Below are 17,615 nucleotides of genomic sequence, written 5' to 3' on the forward strand. Positions count from 1 at the left end.
GTTGGGGTAAGTAGTCATAACTTGGGAAAAGTACCTCTGATATTTGATTATATGCATCCTTGAAAAGTGAGTTGTGTTGTTTGTAGGCTACCTCGGTTCAGTATTCTGGGGTATTGTCGGCTTTTGATAGGAGCTCTGCAACCGTGACTATCATAAGAGGAAGGCCTTCACATTTCTCTGCAATCTTCTCTACTAGTTCCTCAAGTTGGCGAGGGAAACCGTCTTCACTAAACACCTTCTCACCAAGTAGTTTCTTACTGTCTTCTTTATTCAACAAGTTCAATCTTATGCCCCCATGCTGCTTGAATGTTTTACGTTGTCTACTTGTAAGTAAGAACTGAATCCCTCCAAGAGTATTCTTTTCTCGCAAGCAATTTATCAAGCGATTTGCTGCTTGTTCCTCCCAAACATCATCCAACACGATGAGGCATTTCTTATCCTGCAATTTTTCTTTCAATAGTCCAACTAATTCCTCATCATCATCATCTCCTTGGGCAAGCATTCGGTAAGCGTTGGGATCCACTTGAGCTAGAACGCAACGTAATAGTCCATTGAATTCGCATTTTCTGCCCACTTTGACCCATGCTCGAAAGTCAAAATGGCTCCGAATTGATGGATCTTCAAAAATATGTTTAGCAAGAGTTGTCTTTCCAACTCCCGCCATCCCAATAATAGAATCATCTTTACCTTCAAGAAGACCATCTCTGACGTTTTGAAATTCATCAGATAATCCAACCATCTTTGAGTTGATTCCACCAAAATCGATTCTTGAGGAAATAGGCTCGCCTTCTTCTTCAGCCATATTCCCCATTTCAATGAAGTACTCCTCCTCCATCATCTTCACCATCTCGACGAAGCAATCAACATGGTGTTGCAGACTCTGCACATCTACAGAGAATGACAAGTTGTCTCTCTCGCTTTCGAGCTGTGGAAGAATCTGATGTAAGATATGGGATTCGAGTAAATCTTCGAATTCCCAAACTGCCTCTTTTATGACTTCATCCAAAGCATTCACCTCCGTCCTGATCTTGCTGCAGCTGGTCTCGTCCAATTCGAGTAGAACTTTCTGCAAGCGATCCATCTCGTAGTAGACAGGCTGTAAGATTTGTGGAGAGTGGGAAACGAGAGAAATGCGAGACGATTGTAGAATACGCAGAATCGTATTCTTGAGAGAAGCCGCCGCACCAAAAGCCGCCATACCCAAATTATCAGCTGAGATACGATATATTGTTGAAATGAAATTGCTTAGCTCTGCAAATTTCCTCCAAAATGAAGCTTGAACTAAACTGCAATTAGCCCAGAATAAAATTCAGTCGCCTAAGAAAGAAACGAAGAAGAAGAAGAAGGAATTATAATAAGCAAACGCAGACGAAACAAATGATAGATCTCAGCTCTCTGCTTACCTCTCGAAGGCGGCGGCAGCTGGTTTTGATACAATTTCAGAAACATTCAAAACCACATTCAAGAATTTTAGTAAATGATTTGAAAAGATGTGTATAATGTAATGGTAAAATCGATCTATTGATGATTTTGAATGCAATTGTGTGGAAGAATTGTAGCAAGAAACAAAGCAACCGAAGATTGTAATTATGAAGAATGAGCAATCAAGCACTTGAAAATTATGAAAGAAGTGTGAAAACACATGGCTTCCACTAGTTTTCGTAAAAGAAAACGCACGCCAATAAAATATCCTATATATAATTATATTGGGTCCCAGCCCAAGCTTATCAATTCCATGTGTGTATGTATTTAATTTTAACAATAAAATTTTAATTAAAATAAAAAAATTAACCGTATATGAATTAAAAAAAATACAATAATTTAAAAAAAATAAAATAAAATTACAATAAAAAATATCAATTCCATCATTGTCGTTTGTAATATTTTTTTTTAATTACAATAACATTACTTTTTTTTAAATGTTGGATTGTAAAGATGATACTCCCTCCGTCCCATTAAAGATGGCAAGTTTCTTTTCGGCACGGAGATTAAGAAATGGATAGTTAGTGGAGATTAAGTGTGGTCCCTACAATTTGATGTAGTTTGTGAAACTTAATGAATTTATTAATCTCAACCAACTTAACAACCAACTTTTTCACTTTTTATAAATTTAATTTATTTTATTCATTAAATTAAAATCAATATTTACAATTTTATTTTATTTACTCAATGAATTTAATTAATCTCCGTCTACTGTACCTTTTCAGTCTACACATTCAATCTATGAAAGTCAATATTTTTAATGGGGATTAAACATCAACACTTGAATTGAGAAATGGGCGGCTGCTGATTCAATAATTAAGCAGTAGGGGAATTTTCAATAAACAAAATTAAAGAATGCACAAATTTAGATAAAAGAGGCGGCAGTTCCAAATTTTTGGCCCCACAAATATTTTCATTTCACAACCTGCTGTACCTTTTCAGTTTGCCTCCAAAAATCTCTATAAAACACCTAACACATGATTCATTTTTACAAATCTACTGCAATTCCAAAAAACCAAAAAAAACACCAACTATGGTGAAAAAAGATCTCTCTAACAGTGATAGGAATAAGATAGTGCAGTTTCTTCTCTCTAACTTGAAGAATGGCAAGCCTAGATACGGCTCCATGAAGGAGGCAGCATCCGTCTTCAACTCTTCCCAGCATACTGTTGCTCGTCTTTGGGCGGCTGCGAAGAAACAAAGGGAAAATGGTGAGGAAATATATTTAACAAATGCAAAACCAGGGGCTGCACGAAGAAAAAGAATAAGCGTCGACATAGAGCTTATTCAAAGCCTAGAGCTACACAAAAGATCAACAATTAGACGATTTGCAGTGGGAATTAATCAAAGCAAAAGCACTGTTTGGAGGTGGGTAAACAAGGGGCTGATCAGAGCGCATTCTAGTGCTATAAAACCCGATCTCACGGCCCCAAACAAATTGTTGCGACTGCATTTTTCACTAGAAGCATTGGAATTTGATCGCATTATGTTGGCTTTGAAGTTTAAGGCTATGGACAACACCATTCACATAGATGAAAAGTGGTTCTACATCACAAAGGCAGCACACAGATTTTACCTAACACCGGCAGAGGGAGATCCTCACCGCACATGCAAGAGTAAGGCGTTCATAAAGAAGGTAATGTTTGTGTGTGCCATTTGTAGGCCAATTTTTTCAGATTCGGGGGAATGTTTATTCGATGGGAAGATTGGAATCTTCCCATTAACAGAACAAGTTCCTGCCAAGAGAAACAGCAAAAACAGACCAGCGGGTACTATGGAAACTAAGCCCATTCAGTCCGTGACCAAGGAGGTCATGAAAGGGTGCTTCGTAAATATGGTATGCAAAGGACCCAAGTTATGTATGCAATGTGGAAGTGCTATGTACTCTATTTTATTTTGAAATGAAATTTAAATTGTTGTTGCTTTTTTTTTAAATTGTGCTGCAACTCTTACCAGCTATATTTGCAAAGTGGCCTGCATTTGCAAGTAAAGTGATCTATATTCAGCAAGATAATGCCAAAACACATATTCAAGACTCAGACCCCGATTTTAGGGCTGCAGCCACTGCTCATGGGTTCGATATAAGAATAGTTCAACAACTACCAAACAGTCCAGACACAAATGTGAACGACTTGGGATGGTTTAGAGCTATTCAGAGCATTCAAACTGAATCTGCGTGTTACAATTGTGATGATCTTGTGAAGGCAGTTGAGGCATCTTTTGCACAACTATCTCCTCATACACCAAACAAAGTGTTTCTTAGTTTACAGTCGTGTATGATGGAGATAATGAAACAAAGAGGTCATAATGCATACAAGATCCCACACATGGGGAAAGATGCACTAATGAGAGCAAACCAACTGCCAAGAGATTTGGAAGTGCCTATTGGCTTGGTGGAAGAATGCATAAATTACTTGAACGAAAATGCACCAGGCGGTTTGGTGCAAGAGGTTGTGGCGAAGTTGGGATATCCCTTTCCACAAGAAGGGCTACTAAACCAACTCTTACAGTTAGGTATATAGGCCTAGCAGGTGGTTTTTGTTAAAAATAGATGTGTGTTTTAGTGTGAAAAATAGTGGCTACATTTTGTAAAGGAATATAGGCCTAGCAGGTGGTTTTTGTTAAAAACATATGTGTGTTTTAGTGTGAAAAACAGTACATTTTGTATCAACGGCGATTCACCGCAAGACAACGGCGATTCATCGCAAGACAACGGAGATTCAACGGTGGCTAGGATTAGAACGGCGATTCACCGGGAAAGAACCCTAGTGGAACTGATGAGTCGAGAGAAGAGAGAGAGAAAGCTTGAGGCGGCTAGGGTTAGAAAAAATGAAAGGAGAAAGGTTTTTAATAGGTTAAGTCATTAGGATTTAATTAGTATGTTAATTATCTACTTTAATTAAGAATAAACTTTCCTTTTCTAGAAACTAGCCAACAATAGTGGGACAGACTAAAAAGGAAATGTTGCCAACTTTAATGGGACGGAGGGAGTAGTATTTTTTTAAGAATTACAATAGGTATCTAATATATAATTAAATAAGCAATTCACAATTCTACACCATACAAAGGTGAAAATAAAAGAGAGTGCCTTATCGACAATTAACATTACTTTTTATTTAATCACAACCAATGGGAACAACTTTTGCACGAACTCATAAAAATGTCAGGGTATAAAATTTCTATAGGAAAATTTCTTATGTAAAATCACAACAAAAAATTAATTTTTTACCGAGGGAATTATCCCTCGCTAACTTTTACGTCGGGTCAAGTATCGGCTGAGTATTAATTTTACCGAGGGAAATTTTCCCTCGGTAATCACTCGGTAATTTTTCTAAATTCACCGAGGAACATTTTCCTCGGTAATTTTTGGACACTTTTTATTAAAATATCGAGGGAGATTTCCCTCAGTAATCCCTCGGTAATTTTTTATTTTTTATTAATATTTAATTTTTATTTTTGACGTACCTAGTGACGACAATCTGTTTATCAATAAATCCAACCACAATAACATCTTTTCATAATCTAAACATAATTTTAAATTTTAAATTTCATTCAACATTGTTCAATGTCCAACAATATGTCCATATGTAAATATCATAATAATGTATCAAAAGTTACGAAATAAACTACATCAAAGCTAAATATCATAATAACGTATCAAAAAGGTACTAAATAAACTACATCAAGGCTAAGGATTGTTGCCTGGTAAGTCTGAACCTCCTGGGCCACTATTCCTCGACTGCTGTCTGCTGGGACCTCATGAACTGCTGAAACATCTCATTAGTTACTCGAAGTGATTCCTCCAATCGGAGTTTATGTTCACGCTCCTCTTGAAGCTGCTGCTGCTCTTCAAATCGAGCATCAACGTGCTGTGAATGGATAGTCTGTAATGTACCGCCCACGAGACTCTGTGCAAAGATACCAGTGCCGAACATCCTCCGCCCAAGAAAATGCCAAAGAAATTTATCCGTACAGTGTGAAACCATTGACCTCGATATCAATATCAGTGCAAGTTTGCGCAAATGTTTTTTTTCTCTCTCCTCAATTATTGGACTTTTTTGTGGAAAGTGAGTTATCTTCGTTGCTCATTCCTACTATATTCCCTACTAGACCATAGTTTGAACTTTCAACTACAATAACCACAGTACCTCTCTCACACACACACTCTCTCCCGAATACTCTCTCTCTCTCTTTAAAAAAAAATTTGAAAAGGTTTATGCCAAATCGAATCAAACCGAACTAAAAATTTACTGTTCGGTTTGAGCAACTGAAACGGTTTGGTTCGGTTTAAAAATTTAGGGGCGGCTTGGGTTCGAATTTTTCCACTACGGTTCGTTTTCAACCCAAATTGCCCGAATGCTCAGCCCCACAATAAGACCATAGTTTGAAATTCAACTACAATAACCAGTCTCTCTCTCTCACACACACTCACACACTCTCTCTCTCCCTTTGAGAATTGAGATGGGGGAGGCTGCAGTGGCATTCTTGCTGGAGCAAGTGAAGGAGGTGGTGATAGGGTACGCCGATCTGATCTTCGGAGCGGAGAATGAGTTGGAGCAGCTGAAGAGCGACCTGGCTTTACTCAAAGGTTTCCTCAAGCAGATGGCGGAGAAGAAGAAGAAGGAAGATCCGTTGAGGATACTGGAGAGGCAGATGAGGGATGCGGTGTACGCGGTCGAGGACACCATAGACAAATGCTTCACCAACGCCATAGCCAAGAAATCCTTCCACCGCTCTGTGGGTTTGAAAAATGTCAGCCTCGCCAAGGAGGTGAGATCTATTAGAGAAGACAAAGTCAAACCGTTGCTTGACAAGTTTGCTACATTCGATTTCAAATCTGCAGGCGTCCAAGATTCATTGACTGTGTCAAAAGGGGTACATACTCATTCTCATCCTATTTCCATTTTCTTTTTACTAGCAGAGATTACGTGCGTTCGCGCGTAAAAAAGAATTATTTTAATGAATAAATTTTTATGAGTGTAAATTTGTATTTTATTTCATTTTATAGCAATATTTATCATTTTGATGTAATTTCTGAATCAATTATTGATTAATATTTTAAAAGTATAATGTTATTGAACTCATAAAATAAAATAAAGAAATTAATTTTATTTAAATAAACATCACCTAATTTTGTCTTCATATTTATTTTATAGGTTTCATCTTTACATAATTAATTTTAATTCCAAAGATTCTAGCAAAATTAAAATTGTAATTCTTTGTATTTATTAATTCTAAATTAGTAAAATTATATAATAAAAAATAGTAACTTATATGATGAAGAGTCCTAATGGATACTACTACTTAAATAATTATTAAAATATAAAGGATAAACCATAATATATTGATAGATATATTATATGTATAATTAAATTACACAATTGACCTTACATTAAGTATATATATGAGGGATATAATAGGCAAATCAAATTTTGTAAAATAAGGCTCTTTTATAATAGGTATAGATATAGATTATCATTTTAATTCCGAAATTAATATGGAGCAATGATGAGAAGTTGAGAATGACTCTCTTTGTCCACAAACAAAATTGACACATTATACACTGCATAAATTTTAATAAAATGTAAGTAAAGTTTTTTTTGGTGACGTAAGACTCCTTTCAAATGTAAACAAAATTGAGTCGTATTTCTTTTCGGGAGGTCCCAACGAACTGTTTCTATTACTACATCATTTTTAGTTTGGTGGCTATATTTAATCTTTGTTTTTTGAAAATAAATGTTGTACCATGAACCCTTTCTATTACTACATCATTGTGATTGTGCACCATCGATCTACTTATACTCAATAACTACACATCAAGAAAATTTAAAATATTTACAAATTTTGCTTAGGAAAGTTATTAATTATTTTCTATATATGCATGCACAAAATCTTATGAGCGACAGAGCGAGGATATTTAGCTTGATTTCATACAACTTATCATCCCTTGTTTAAATTGGTGTTGGCGCCCATTCTTACTTTCTGTAACATAACATTCACACAGGATACACCAATCAGGCAAAACAGAGTAGTAGGATTTGACAAGGAAGAAGCAACCATAAGTGGCTACCTTAAGGAAAAAACAGATAAGCTCGACGTGATCTCGATTGTGGGCATACCTGGACAGGGGAAGACAACACTGGCATGGAAGATTTATCAGAGCGATGAAATTGGTTATCATTTCCCCATTCGTATCTGGGTTAACATCTCTCAAGTGTTCAACAGCAGGGATGTGTTCCTCGAAATCCTAAAAAGATTCTTCCCCAGCCAAGACACGTCCAGCCTCAATTTCAACGACTTGGCTCAAACAGTTCGCGCGTGTTTGGAGAAAGAGAAATTCTTGTTAGTCTTAGACGACGTGTGGAGTGTCGTTGCGTGGGACAAGATCAAGGAGGTGCTTCCAGTAGACAATGGGGAGGCTAAAGTCCTCATCACCACCCGAGAAACAGACGTGGGAGAGAAATCCAGAGTCTACAAAGCTCCCCACAATCTGAAGTTCCTAGATGATGATGAAAGTTGGGAGCTCCTCCAATACGAGGTGTTTGGTTTGGAAGACTGCCCGCCAGAACTGAGCACCGTTGGTTACGTTATAGCCAAGAAGTGTGATGGAGTGCCACTGACTATAGTTGTGATCGGAGGTATCCTCTTCGACCAACTCACGAAATCTCGATCCACGGCTGCGAGTGAATGGGAGACGGTGTCTACAAGTGTGAGTGGTGCCCTACAAGATGACAAAACGCAGCGCATAACAGAAGCTGTAGAGTTGAGTTACCAAAGGTTGCCAGATGACTTGAGAGAATGTTTTGTTTTCTTGGGTGTATTTCCAGAAGATTATGAGATTCCAGCTAAGATGTTGTGCGGGCTGTGGATTTCAGAAGGGTATGTACTTCCGAGAAACGGGAAAAGCTTGGAGGAAAGCGCTGAAGATAATATGAATGATCTCATTTGCAGGAACTTGTTAAAGGTCGAGAAAACTAATCACATGGGCAAAGTTAAAACGTGCCACGTTCATGATATGATACGTGCGTTCTGCATAAAGATATCCAAGGACGAGAATTTATGTCACGAGATTAAAACATCCAAGACAGGCGCACTTGAACCTCCAGTTTCTGAGGTAAAAGACTCTCATCGTCTTTGTTTCCGCTCCAATCTCTCAAAGTTCCTGCAGGAAAGCCCGTGTGGTCCACACGTTCGTTCATTTTTGTGTTTCTACGAGCGGCCTGTTGAGTTGGAGCCACAATACATAACAGTTATACCAGATGGCTTCAGAAAGCTTAGGATTCTGGAGTCCAAGTGCATCATATTCAACCAATTTCCAGCAAAGATAACCAAACTGATTCATCTTAGGTACCTCACCCTATATATTGAATCTCTGAAAATTCTTCCAGAACCAATCGCCCAGCTATGGAACCTACAATCTCTTGTAGTCGAGACCAAGTCTCGTTCCATTACAATGAAAGCAAATATGTGGAGAATGGTGCGGTTGAGGTATCTCAAGACAAGAGCAGCCATTGTCCTCGACAATAAATGGAAAGGTGATGCAGGGCAGAACCTTCATACGTTGAATAGATTGGCACCCGAATGTTGCACGGAGGCCGTCTCCAAGAGGGCTAAAAACCTCAAGGCCTTGGGGATTTCTGGTAAAGTGGCCATTGTTTTTGAAAATAAGTTCCTAGAAAATCTGCATCATCTGGAAAAGTTGAAGATGGTGAATAGTGTAACTTATGAACAGACATCTGAAGATAAGCTGCACAGCCTTCCCCCACAGAATCGTTTCCCGCCATCTCTCAAGAGGCTGACATTAACTAATACATTCCTGGGTTGGCAGCACATGTCCACGTTGGCAACGATCAGAAGCCTCGAGGCCCTAAAGTTGAAAGACAACGCATTCGTTGGACTCCCGTGGAATCTTGGTCTTGACAGCTTTCCTAATCTCCAACTCTTGCTGATTTTAAACACAAATCTAGTTCTTTGGGAGGCCTCAACTGACTCCTTTCCTAAGCTCAGGATTCTTGTGGTTAAAAACTGTGAAAACCTCAAAGAAATTCCAGAGTGTTTGGGAACACATCTTGAGAAATTGGAAATAGATCGCGTTCGCTTTTCTGCAGTTCAGTCCGCCAAGAAAATCGAAGAAGCAAAGAAGGGAAAACAAAAAGGCAAATTTGAGGTGCCATTCAATCTCATCGTAGGTCCTGCGTGTGATACCAAGTGATCGAGGCAAGTTTTATTTTTTGGTATCAGCAATTTGATTCAATGCATGTGAAGTGTTTCAATGCGCAAAACAAGAGTTTCAATATTCTTTAGGTTTCATTGGCAATGACAGTGAGAGATCAAGTTCTTCAATATGGATGTATGGTTGGTCTTGTGCTTTATTAGATGAAAAATGTTTAAGTATCTGATGTGTGTGATTTAGTTGTCTAGATTCGAGTTGTTTACCGTGAGTTTCAATTGATATTGCCCAAGTTTGTTGGTATTTTTTGTGCAAGAGTTGCATGACTTGCGAGTAAAGAGTTGTGGATGCGAGAAGCTGACGAAAGACATGATTTTTTGTGAAGATTTAGCTTGGATGATCGTACGCAGTTTAAACTAAATATAAATTTTATTTGATTAATTTTAGCAAAAAAATTAACCAAAGACCACATACACACCCCTAATCTTCTTACGAATCACACACACTTCCCTCAAAAAAAAAAAAAAAAGTCTTAGGATGCATTCTCTTTGATAGAAAATTAGTATTTTGCCCGTGCGATGCACGGGTATTATATTTTTTTAGATATTATAATTTTTATTTTTTTTCTTTAAAAAAATTATTATACTTTTTATTTTATATTAGTATTAAATTATATATTATATAAAAATAATGTGATTGTGATGAGTTAATATTATTTTTTGAAGTGGTATAAATTTAGGAATATATCTTTGTAAGTGACATGAAATCACCAATCATATACTATATCAATAGTTTGAAGTGAAATTGTCTAAAAAAAGTTTAAAGTGAAATTAACTAAACGATGAGTTGCGATCATATTTATTAAGCTTCACTATTATGTACACATCATTTATTTTATACACATATTTTAAAATTTAATAATAATTATGCAAACAATAATTTATTATTGAAATCCATAAAATTAAACATATTTTGTTGTTGATTTTATCATAGCCATTAAAAATAATGTATTTACAATTTTTCAATGAACACATGATCTGCTTTTATATATATTGTAGCTTTCTGATTAGACGGTTGCACTCGCGTTCAAACTCTGACCCGCGCTCAAATACAAACCCGCTTCCTGATTCGAACCTTGTAAATGACACTATTCAGTTATACAAATGACACTGTCTGTAATTGACTCTATTCGGTTATACAAACGACACCACGTATAATTGACATTATAATATTGTAAATGACACCTTCTGTCATTGACATCATAAAATTGTAAATGACACTATAATGTTTCAAAATGTTATAGTGTAATTTGTATAACTGAATAATGTCAATTATAGGCAGTGACATTTGTATAACTGAATAGTGTCATTTACATGATTTGAATCAAAATGCAGGTTAAAGTCTGAGTGCGGGTGTAACCCAATTCTACAGTGCACCCAATAGCACCTAAGTTTTTGTGTTCTGTTTAATTGTTTGCCTATTTTTATAAACGAAAAATTAGTGTTGCTGATTATTTTGTTTCAAAATCTAAACAATTTAACAATTATCATCTAATTTCATGAAGAAAATGCATACTACCTAAAAAAAAATACTCTATCTTAACTATTTTTTTCCATGTCATCGTTTTCAATTTTAGGGTGAAATTGATTTTTTATTTTTTTTAATCTTTTAACCTATATAAATAATTAAATATTTTTTTAATTTTATTTATATCTCAGTGAACATATTTTCAACTAACTTCCTATCCATATAATCATTTTACACAAAAGCAATTTTTTATATATTTTGACGATAATTATTAAGTTTAGAATAAATTAATGTGGTTTAAGAACCTAATGTTATTAGTGTATTATATGAGAGATTATTTTTTACCAAAAAAATATCATTATACTTTTGTAGTATTGATTCTCATGAAATCCAATATTTTAAGATAAATATAAATGCTAATTCAATTGAGCATTTATATTGAAAATGAGAACAAATTATAGTCGTAATTTAATAGATCAGAAATAGAACTTGCTAGTATAAATAAAAATCAGCATTAATTATGTAAATAAATGTTGAAATTAATATTGAATTGTTCAATTGAGCATTTATATTGAAAATGAGAACAAATTATAGTCGTAATTTAATAGATCAGAAATAGAACTTGCTAGTATAAATAAAAATCAGCATTAATTATGTAAATAAATGTTGAAATTAATATTGAATTGTGCAAATTAATTAATTAAGGTTAAAATTAATGCTACACTTTGGGCGGGAAAATAGTATAGGCATATTGGTTCCACTTTTATATATATATAGATATAGATGATGAAATACATATATTTTCCCATTTTTTTTCACTATTTCAACTCGTTCTCTTAGTTAGAAAATTGCACACCATGTTAAAATATCACTTTTCATATAACATACGTGTCAAGTTGTTATTTTTATTTTTTGTTTAAAGAAGATTAATAATAGTTCTCTATGGTGGAATATCTAAAGTGCCATGGGTTTGGAATGTCTTCTAAAGAAATTGAGTAGAATTTGATGCCTTTTAATAGTGAGGCATAATTCAAAAGATAAATGATGGAGTTGGGCCTTAATTTTTTCTATTGGGCCGTTTATTATATGAAGAAGCCCAATTGATAGGTAATACCGTAATAGGTTAGCCGATAAAAATGCTTTAGAAATTTTAGGGTTATTAGCATGTAAATACACGAACTTTTTATATTTTCTGAAATTTAACATGACTTTTATTTTTAGCCCACAAATACACGAACTTAGCATTTTTTCTGATTTTTGACATCGACATGAAAAAACTCTATTTAGTGTTGAGGTGGAGGCCGGAATACATGACGTAGACTACGAAATATGCACTTGAATAGAGTAATTTAATTCATTATTTTAATTAGAGAGTGAATGACATGGTATGCCGGCCTTCACGTTAATAGTAAATTAGAATTTTTTCTTGTCAATGTCAAAAATCAGAAAAAATGTCAAGTTCATGTATTTATGGTCTAAAAATAAAAGTCATGTTAAATTTCAGAAAATATAAAAAGTTCGTGTATTTACAGGCTAATAACCCGAAATTTTATGAATGATAATTAATCAATTCTTTTCTTTTCTTCTTTGACAACGAGAGCTCTTAATCAGATTCACTTCATAGCTAAATCAACTACATTTTTAACCTCACAAACTTAATTAGCACAATAATTTTGTTCATACAAACTCTCACCAAATCATGGCCTTTCTGTAGTCATGAGCAAACAACTTTTAAATTTCAAAGAAAATGTAAAATAAACCTCAAAGAAATAAAAATAACAAAAAGAAGACAGCAACAACATGGGTTCTCAAAAATAAGATGACAATAAGACTACTGGAAAAAGCTCATCCAAATACTCAAGAGAGATTTCATGAATTTAAAATATGAAGCCAAGAATTAATTAATAAACTATGCAAAACTCACAAATATTACAATCCTTCAACGGACAAATGTTTTCACACAAATCCAACTTACAACAATTTTGATTGCAAACACAATTCAGCACTCAGGTTTCACAATCCTTGAATTCATACGACAATGTGGCAATACAACAATCGAAATTATGGGATAACGCGATGTCTGACCCCTTTGATCGGCTCTCTCAATTGCCTGAAAATCGATAGATGGACAATCTCAAACACTGTGACTATAATAGGAACATTAAAATGTGATATTGCAAAGATATTAGGTAGACCTATGCAAATCCTTGTGATAATCTAAATAATTCAAAATCGATCAAACTGCTTGATAAAAATAATGCAAACTCTCAACTTTGAGGGAACACATCAAATTTTGATTTCTCCAACTCGATCCAAATCAGCACTTTACATATATCAGTTAGCAACATCAACACAATGGCTTCTGCAGAGTGGAAGAGATGAACCTCATTTTACGAGCACCAACACGCTATCGATTAACATTGCATATGAGTTTGGAAAGGCAATGTAATTAATAAATATTTTATAGTATTGATTCAAATATTTTGTGAAGCAGAAATGCTTAAATTAAAAAATCCAATGCAGAGAGCAGCTAGAGACTCACCTGCGGCAGGGGAAGCAACTCTCGATACAGAAGCAACATGAGCTAGCCTCAACTGCAAAACGACGACGTACCCTTCACTTAGTTGTAAAACATGTTTTCACACTAATCCAACTTTCGAACAATTTTGGTTACAAACACTAATCCTTCGATGGGCTCTTTCATTTACCTGAAAATCGATAGATGGACAATCTCAAACACTGTGACTATAACAAAAACATTAAGACGTAATATTGCAAAGTAGTAACACTAACCTGTTAGGCAAGTCGCAGACTCACTTGACCTCAAAAAGAAGATTCGACGAGAAGGTGAAAGGAAAACTTGTCTTTTAATTCATTGGCACAAGCAACAGCTAAAGGATTGCACTCGGCTAAACAAATGAGCTCTATCCAAGAGTGATCATATGGCCAATCGAGCTGTTGTAATTTGTAGCAATGCAGCATGCCTAGTCTACGAAGCATCGGGAAGCTTCCACGTTGAGGTCTCCATCGCACCAAATCGGTGTCCAAAATTTGAAGTTCAGTAAGTTTCAAAAAACTCCCTGATGTTATGTCCCACTCCGAGCCTCGAAATGCGTAGCTGTATAATATGAGAATCTCGAGATTTGGCAGCAACGAACCAATGTCATTCAGGTAATTCCAAGGATACCCCCCTAACCCATGCAAACGTAACACCTTGAGACTTGATGGAAACATTGAAAGAGGAATCGTATTACATTCATACTTTATCACAGGATTATTAACCCAATAGAAAAGTTCGACCAAGTTCTGGAGTTGGGAGATATAATCCAAGCAACTCATTGGGTTTCTTTCATCATCATCATCATCATAAGGCTTCAACTCCACTTGAATTCCTAATTCCTTTAAATTAGGAATTCTTTTGAGAACTTCCCTTGTACAACTGTTTGCACTCACACCAGCAAGCTTGATGAGTTTGTTCAAGGTAGCATCATCAGTATTAGGGGTTGGTAGGTCGCTTCCCCAAATCTGTATCCCCTCTAGTTGTTGCATGTTCCAAATTTGCACAGGCATATAAGACTGAACTCCACGCTTTTTAATGTAAATATGTGGATTGGTAATCAAGAATTGAAGATTAAAAAGGTTGGATATGGAAGGTGGGAGCTCCCCGTTGCAATTTAGGGAAAGGAACCGCAGACAAACAAGTTTCAAAATTTCAATTGGGATATGGTAAAATCGAACTCCAAGAGCATATATTACCCTGAGCAACTTCAAACCCATGGCATGTATTGGGATTGGATATGGGTGATAAGTACCATAACAAAGGATAGAACGGGTTGTGGATGCACAATCACTTTTTATCAAATCATACACTTGTTTGAAGCAGAATAAGCTGTTCGAATGGACACACAAGCGGCGCTGGTCTATTATAACATCATCACAACCTCGTAAGACATGTAGAAACTTGATCCTACTAGATTCTACCTTACATAAGTGCTGCCAACAAGAATGCACGCGATACTTTCTGTTCAAATACCACAAATTTTCTGTGTCGAAAATAAGATGATACCACTTAGAAAGCTTTTCCCATAAACCTTCTAAAGTTCTTTCATCATTCAGTTCAAGAAATTCCTCAACACTCAAAAGATAATTAATATCGAATGGTCTCTGATCAGCATAAGGAGGGAAAGCTCCCATATAGAGGAAGAACATTTTTAAATGTTGGGGTAAGTAGTCATAGCTTGGGAAAAGTACCTCTGATATTTGATTATATGCTTTCTCAAAAAGTGAGTTGTGTTGTTTGTAGGCTACCTCAGTCCAGTATTCTGGGGTCTTGTCGGCTTTTGATAGGAGCTCTGCAACCGTGACTATCATAAGAGGAAGACCTTCACATTTCTTGGCAATCTTCTCTCCCAGTTTCTCAAGTTGAGGAGGGAAACCGTCTTCACTAAACACCTTCTCACCAAGTAGTTTCTTACTATCTTCTTCATTCAACAAGCTCAATCTCATGCCCCCATGCTGGTTGTATGTTATATGTTGTCTACTTGTAAGTAAGAACTGAATCCCTCCAAGAGTATTCTTTTCTCGCAAGCAATTTATCAAGCGATCTACTGCTTGTTCCTCCCAAACATCATCCAACACGATGAGGCATTTCTTATCCTGCAATTTTTCTTTCAATAGTCCAACTAATTCCTCATCATCATCATCTCCTTGGGCAAGCATTCGGTAAGCGTTGGGATCCACTTGAGCTAGAACGCAGCGTAATAATTCATTGGGTTTGCATTTTCTGCCCACTTTGACCCATGCTCGAAACTCAAAATGGCTCCGAATTGATGGATCTTCAAATATACGTTTAGCAAGAGTTGTCTTTCCAACTCCCGCCATCCCAATAATAGAATAATCTTTACCTTCAAGAAGATTATCTCTGGCTTCTTGAAATGCATAAGATTTTCCAACCATCTTTGACTTGATTCCACCAAAATCGATTCTTGAGGAAATAGGCTCGCCTTCTTCTTCAGCCATATTCTTCATTTCTTTAGTGTACTCCAGCTCCATCATCTTCACCATCTCGACGAAGCAATCAACATGGTGTTGCAGACTCTGCAGATCTACAGAGAATGACAAGTTGTTTCTCTCGCTTTCGAGCTGTGGAAGAATCTGAGGTAAGATATGGGATTCGAGTAAATCTTCGAATTCCCAAACTGCCTCTTTGATGAGTTCATCCGCAGCATTCACCTCCGTCCTGATCTTGCTGCAGCTGGTCTCGTCCAATTTTAGCAGAACTTTCTGCAATCGATCCATCTCGTCGTAGACAGGTTGCAAGATTTGTGGAGAGTGGGAAACGAGAGAAATGCGAGACGATTGAAGAATACGCAGAATCGTATTCTTGAGAGAAGCCGCCGCACCAAAAGCCGCCATACCCAAATTATCAGCTCAGCTCAGCTATTTTCCTCCAAAATGAAGCTTAAAGTCAACTGCAATTCAGTCGCCTAACAAAGAATTGGAGAAGAAGAAGGAATTATAATAAGCAAATAGAGATGAAACAAATGATAGATCTCAGCTCTCTGCTTACCTCTTGGAGGAGTTGGCGCAAGTCAACGATGGCAGCAGCTGGTTTTGATACAAATTCAGAAACATTCAATACCACATTCAAGAACTTCAGTAAATGATTTGAAAAGCTGTACGTGTATAATAATGTAATTAAGATAAGATGGACCCCCCTACTACGATCGGAAAGCAGTGCAATTTTTCATGATTTTTAATTTTTAACTTTTCTTAAGCAATTTTTTTTTTTTAATTCTCAGGATTCTTTTTTTTTTTTTAATGAAAATTCTCAGGATTCTTACCTACATATATATTTAATACTATTATTGTACTCTTTAAAATACAAATTATAAATTTTTATTTACTACGTCTATTGCATTGTGTATTATTATTATTATTATTATTATTATTATTATTAAATAAAACATTCCTTTGAATAGTGGGTATGTAAAAAAATTATTAAATAAAATAGAAAATAAAATTTTAAAAATAAATGTAAGTAATAAATTAAAGTTTGAATTTAAATTTAATTCAAAATCATTATTTATGCGATATGAGAAAACTAATGTTGGAATGGGCAAATGGGATCAAAAGCCAACAGCTCTCAATGCCAGATCTCGATGCAAAGCATGTGGGAATAGTGATGGCGTTTCAGACGATGTTGAGCGTCATCCAAATACTCAACAGGGATTTCATGAATTTTAAGTATGAAGCCAGAAATTAATTAGTATATTAACATAATCTTAAAATTTTAAGCTATATATATATATATATAAAAAAAAACACACAAACTGTTTTCACACAAATCCAACTTACAACAATTTTGGTTACAAACACAATTCAGCACTCAAGGTTTCACAATCCATAAATTCATACAACAATGTGGTAACACTAC

The 17,615-nt window shown here is 35.7% G+C and overlaps 5 protein-coding genes across 9 annotated transcripts in view; 2 read left to right on the forward strand and 3 right to left on the reverse strand.

Moving 5' to 3' along the window:
- Positions 1-16,858, reverse strand: part of LOC131026599 (putative late blight resistance protein homolog R1A-10) — a 73,208-nt gene extending 56,350 nt beyond the window's left edge. Inside the window, exons 1-5 of one of the 4 annotated variants that reach the window (XR_009102349.1) lie at positions 16,749-16,858; positions 16,632-16,665; positions 13,973-16,598; positions 13,722-13,887; positions 13,056-13,289 (exon numbers count right to left, since the gene is read on the reverse strand). Coding sequence is in view for 1 of the 4 variants with exons in the window: in XM_057956509.1 (XP_057812492.1) it covers positions 14,003-16,594 (2,592 nt within the window). In the remaining 3 variants the exon portion in view is untranslated. The other 3 variants (XR_009102351.1, XR_009102350.1, XM_057956509.1) reach the window with 3 other exon arrangements.
- Positions 1-17,615, reverse strand: part of LOC131026591 (probable disease resistance RPP8-like protein 4) — a 44,966-nt gene that overhangs the window by 8,340 nt on the left and 19,011 nt on the right. The window lies entirely within an intron of this gene.
- LOC131024752 (disease resistance protein RGA5-like) lies at positions 98-1,198 on the reverse strand. The gene has a single exon (XM_057954290.1). It carries the CDS (start codon positions 1,196-1,198, stop codon positions 98-100), a length of 1,101 nt encoding a protein of 366 aa, XP_057810273.1.
- Positions 2,516-4,004, forward strand: LOC131024753 (uncharacterized). The gene is made up of 2 exons (XM_057954291.1): positions 2,516-3,341; positions 3,439-4,004. Exons 1-2 carry the CDS (start codon positions 2,516-2,518, stop codon positions 4,002-4,004), a joined length of 1,392 nt encoding a protein of 463 aa, XP_057810274.1.
- On the forward strand, positions 5,616-9,876 carry LOC131026588 (putative late blight resistance protein homolog R1A-10). Its single transcript, XM_057956485.1, has 2 exons — positions 5,616-6,357; positions 7,487-9,876. Exons 1-2 carry the CDS (start codon positions 5,944-5,946, stop codon positions 9,692-9,694), a joined length of 2,622 nt encoding a protein of 873 aa, XP_057812468.1. The 5' UTR covers positions 5,616-5,943; the 3' UTR covers positions 9,695-9,876.

Source organism: Salvia miltiorrhiza, chromosome 5 (genome assembly GCF_028751815.1).
Source record: "Salvia miltiorrhiza cultivar Shanhuang (shh) chromosome 5, IMPLAD_Smil_shh, whole genome shotgun sequence".
In the NCBI taxonomy this organism is placed as follows: Eukaryota; Viridiplantae; Streptophyta; class Magnoliopsida; order Lamiales; family Lamiaceae; genus Salvia; species Salvia miltiorrhiza.

Bases quoted from the DNA above. Each gene is read 5' to 3' on its own strand.
- LOC131024752 (XM_057954290.1), bottom strand. From the start codon at position 1,198: ATGGCGGCTTTTGGTGCGGCGGCTTCTCTCAAGAATACGATTCTGCGT.
- LOC131024753 (XM_057954291.1), top strand. From the start codon at position 2,516: ATGGTGAAAAAAGATCTCTCTAACAGTGATAGGAATAAGATAGTGCAG. The intron at 3,342-3,438 runs GTATGCAATGTG...AACTCTTACCAG, and splicing joins ATGCAAAGGACCCAAGTTAT to CTATATTTGCAAAGTGGCCT.
- LOC131026588 (XM_057956485.1), top strand. From the start codon at position 5,944: ATGGGGGAGGCTGCAGTGGCATTCTTGCTGGAGCAAGTGAAGGAGGTG. The intron at 6,358-7,486 runs GTACATACTCAT...ACATTCACACAG, and splicing joins CATTGACTGTGTCAAAAGGG to GATACACCAATCAGGCAAAA.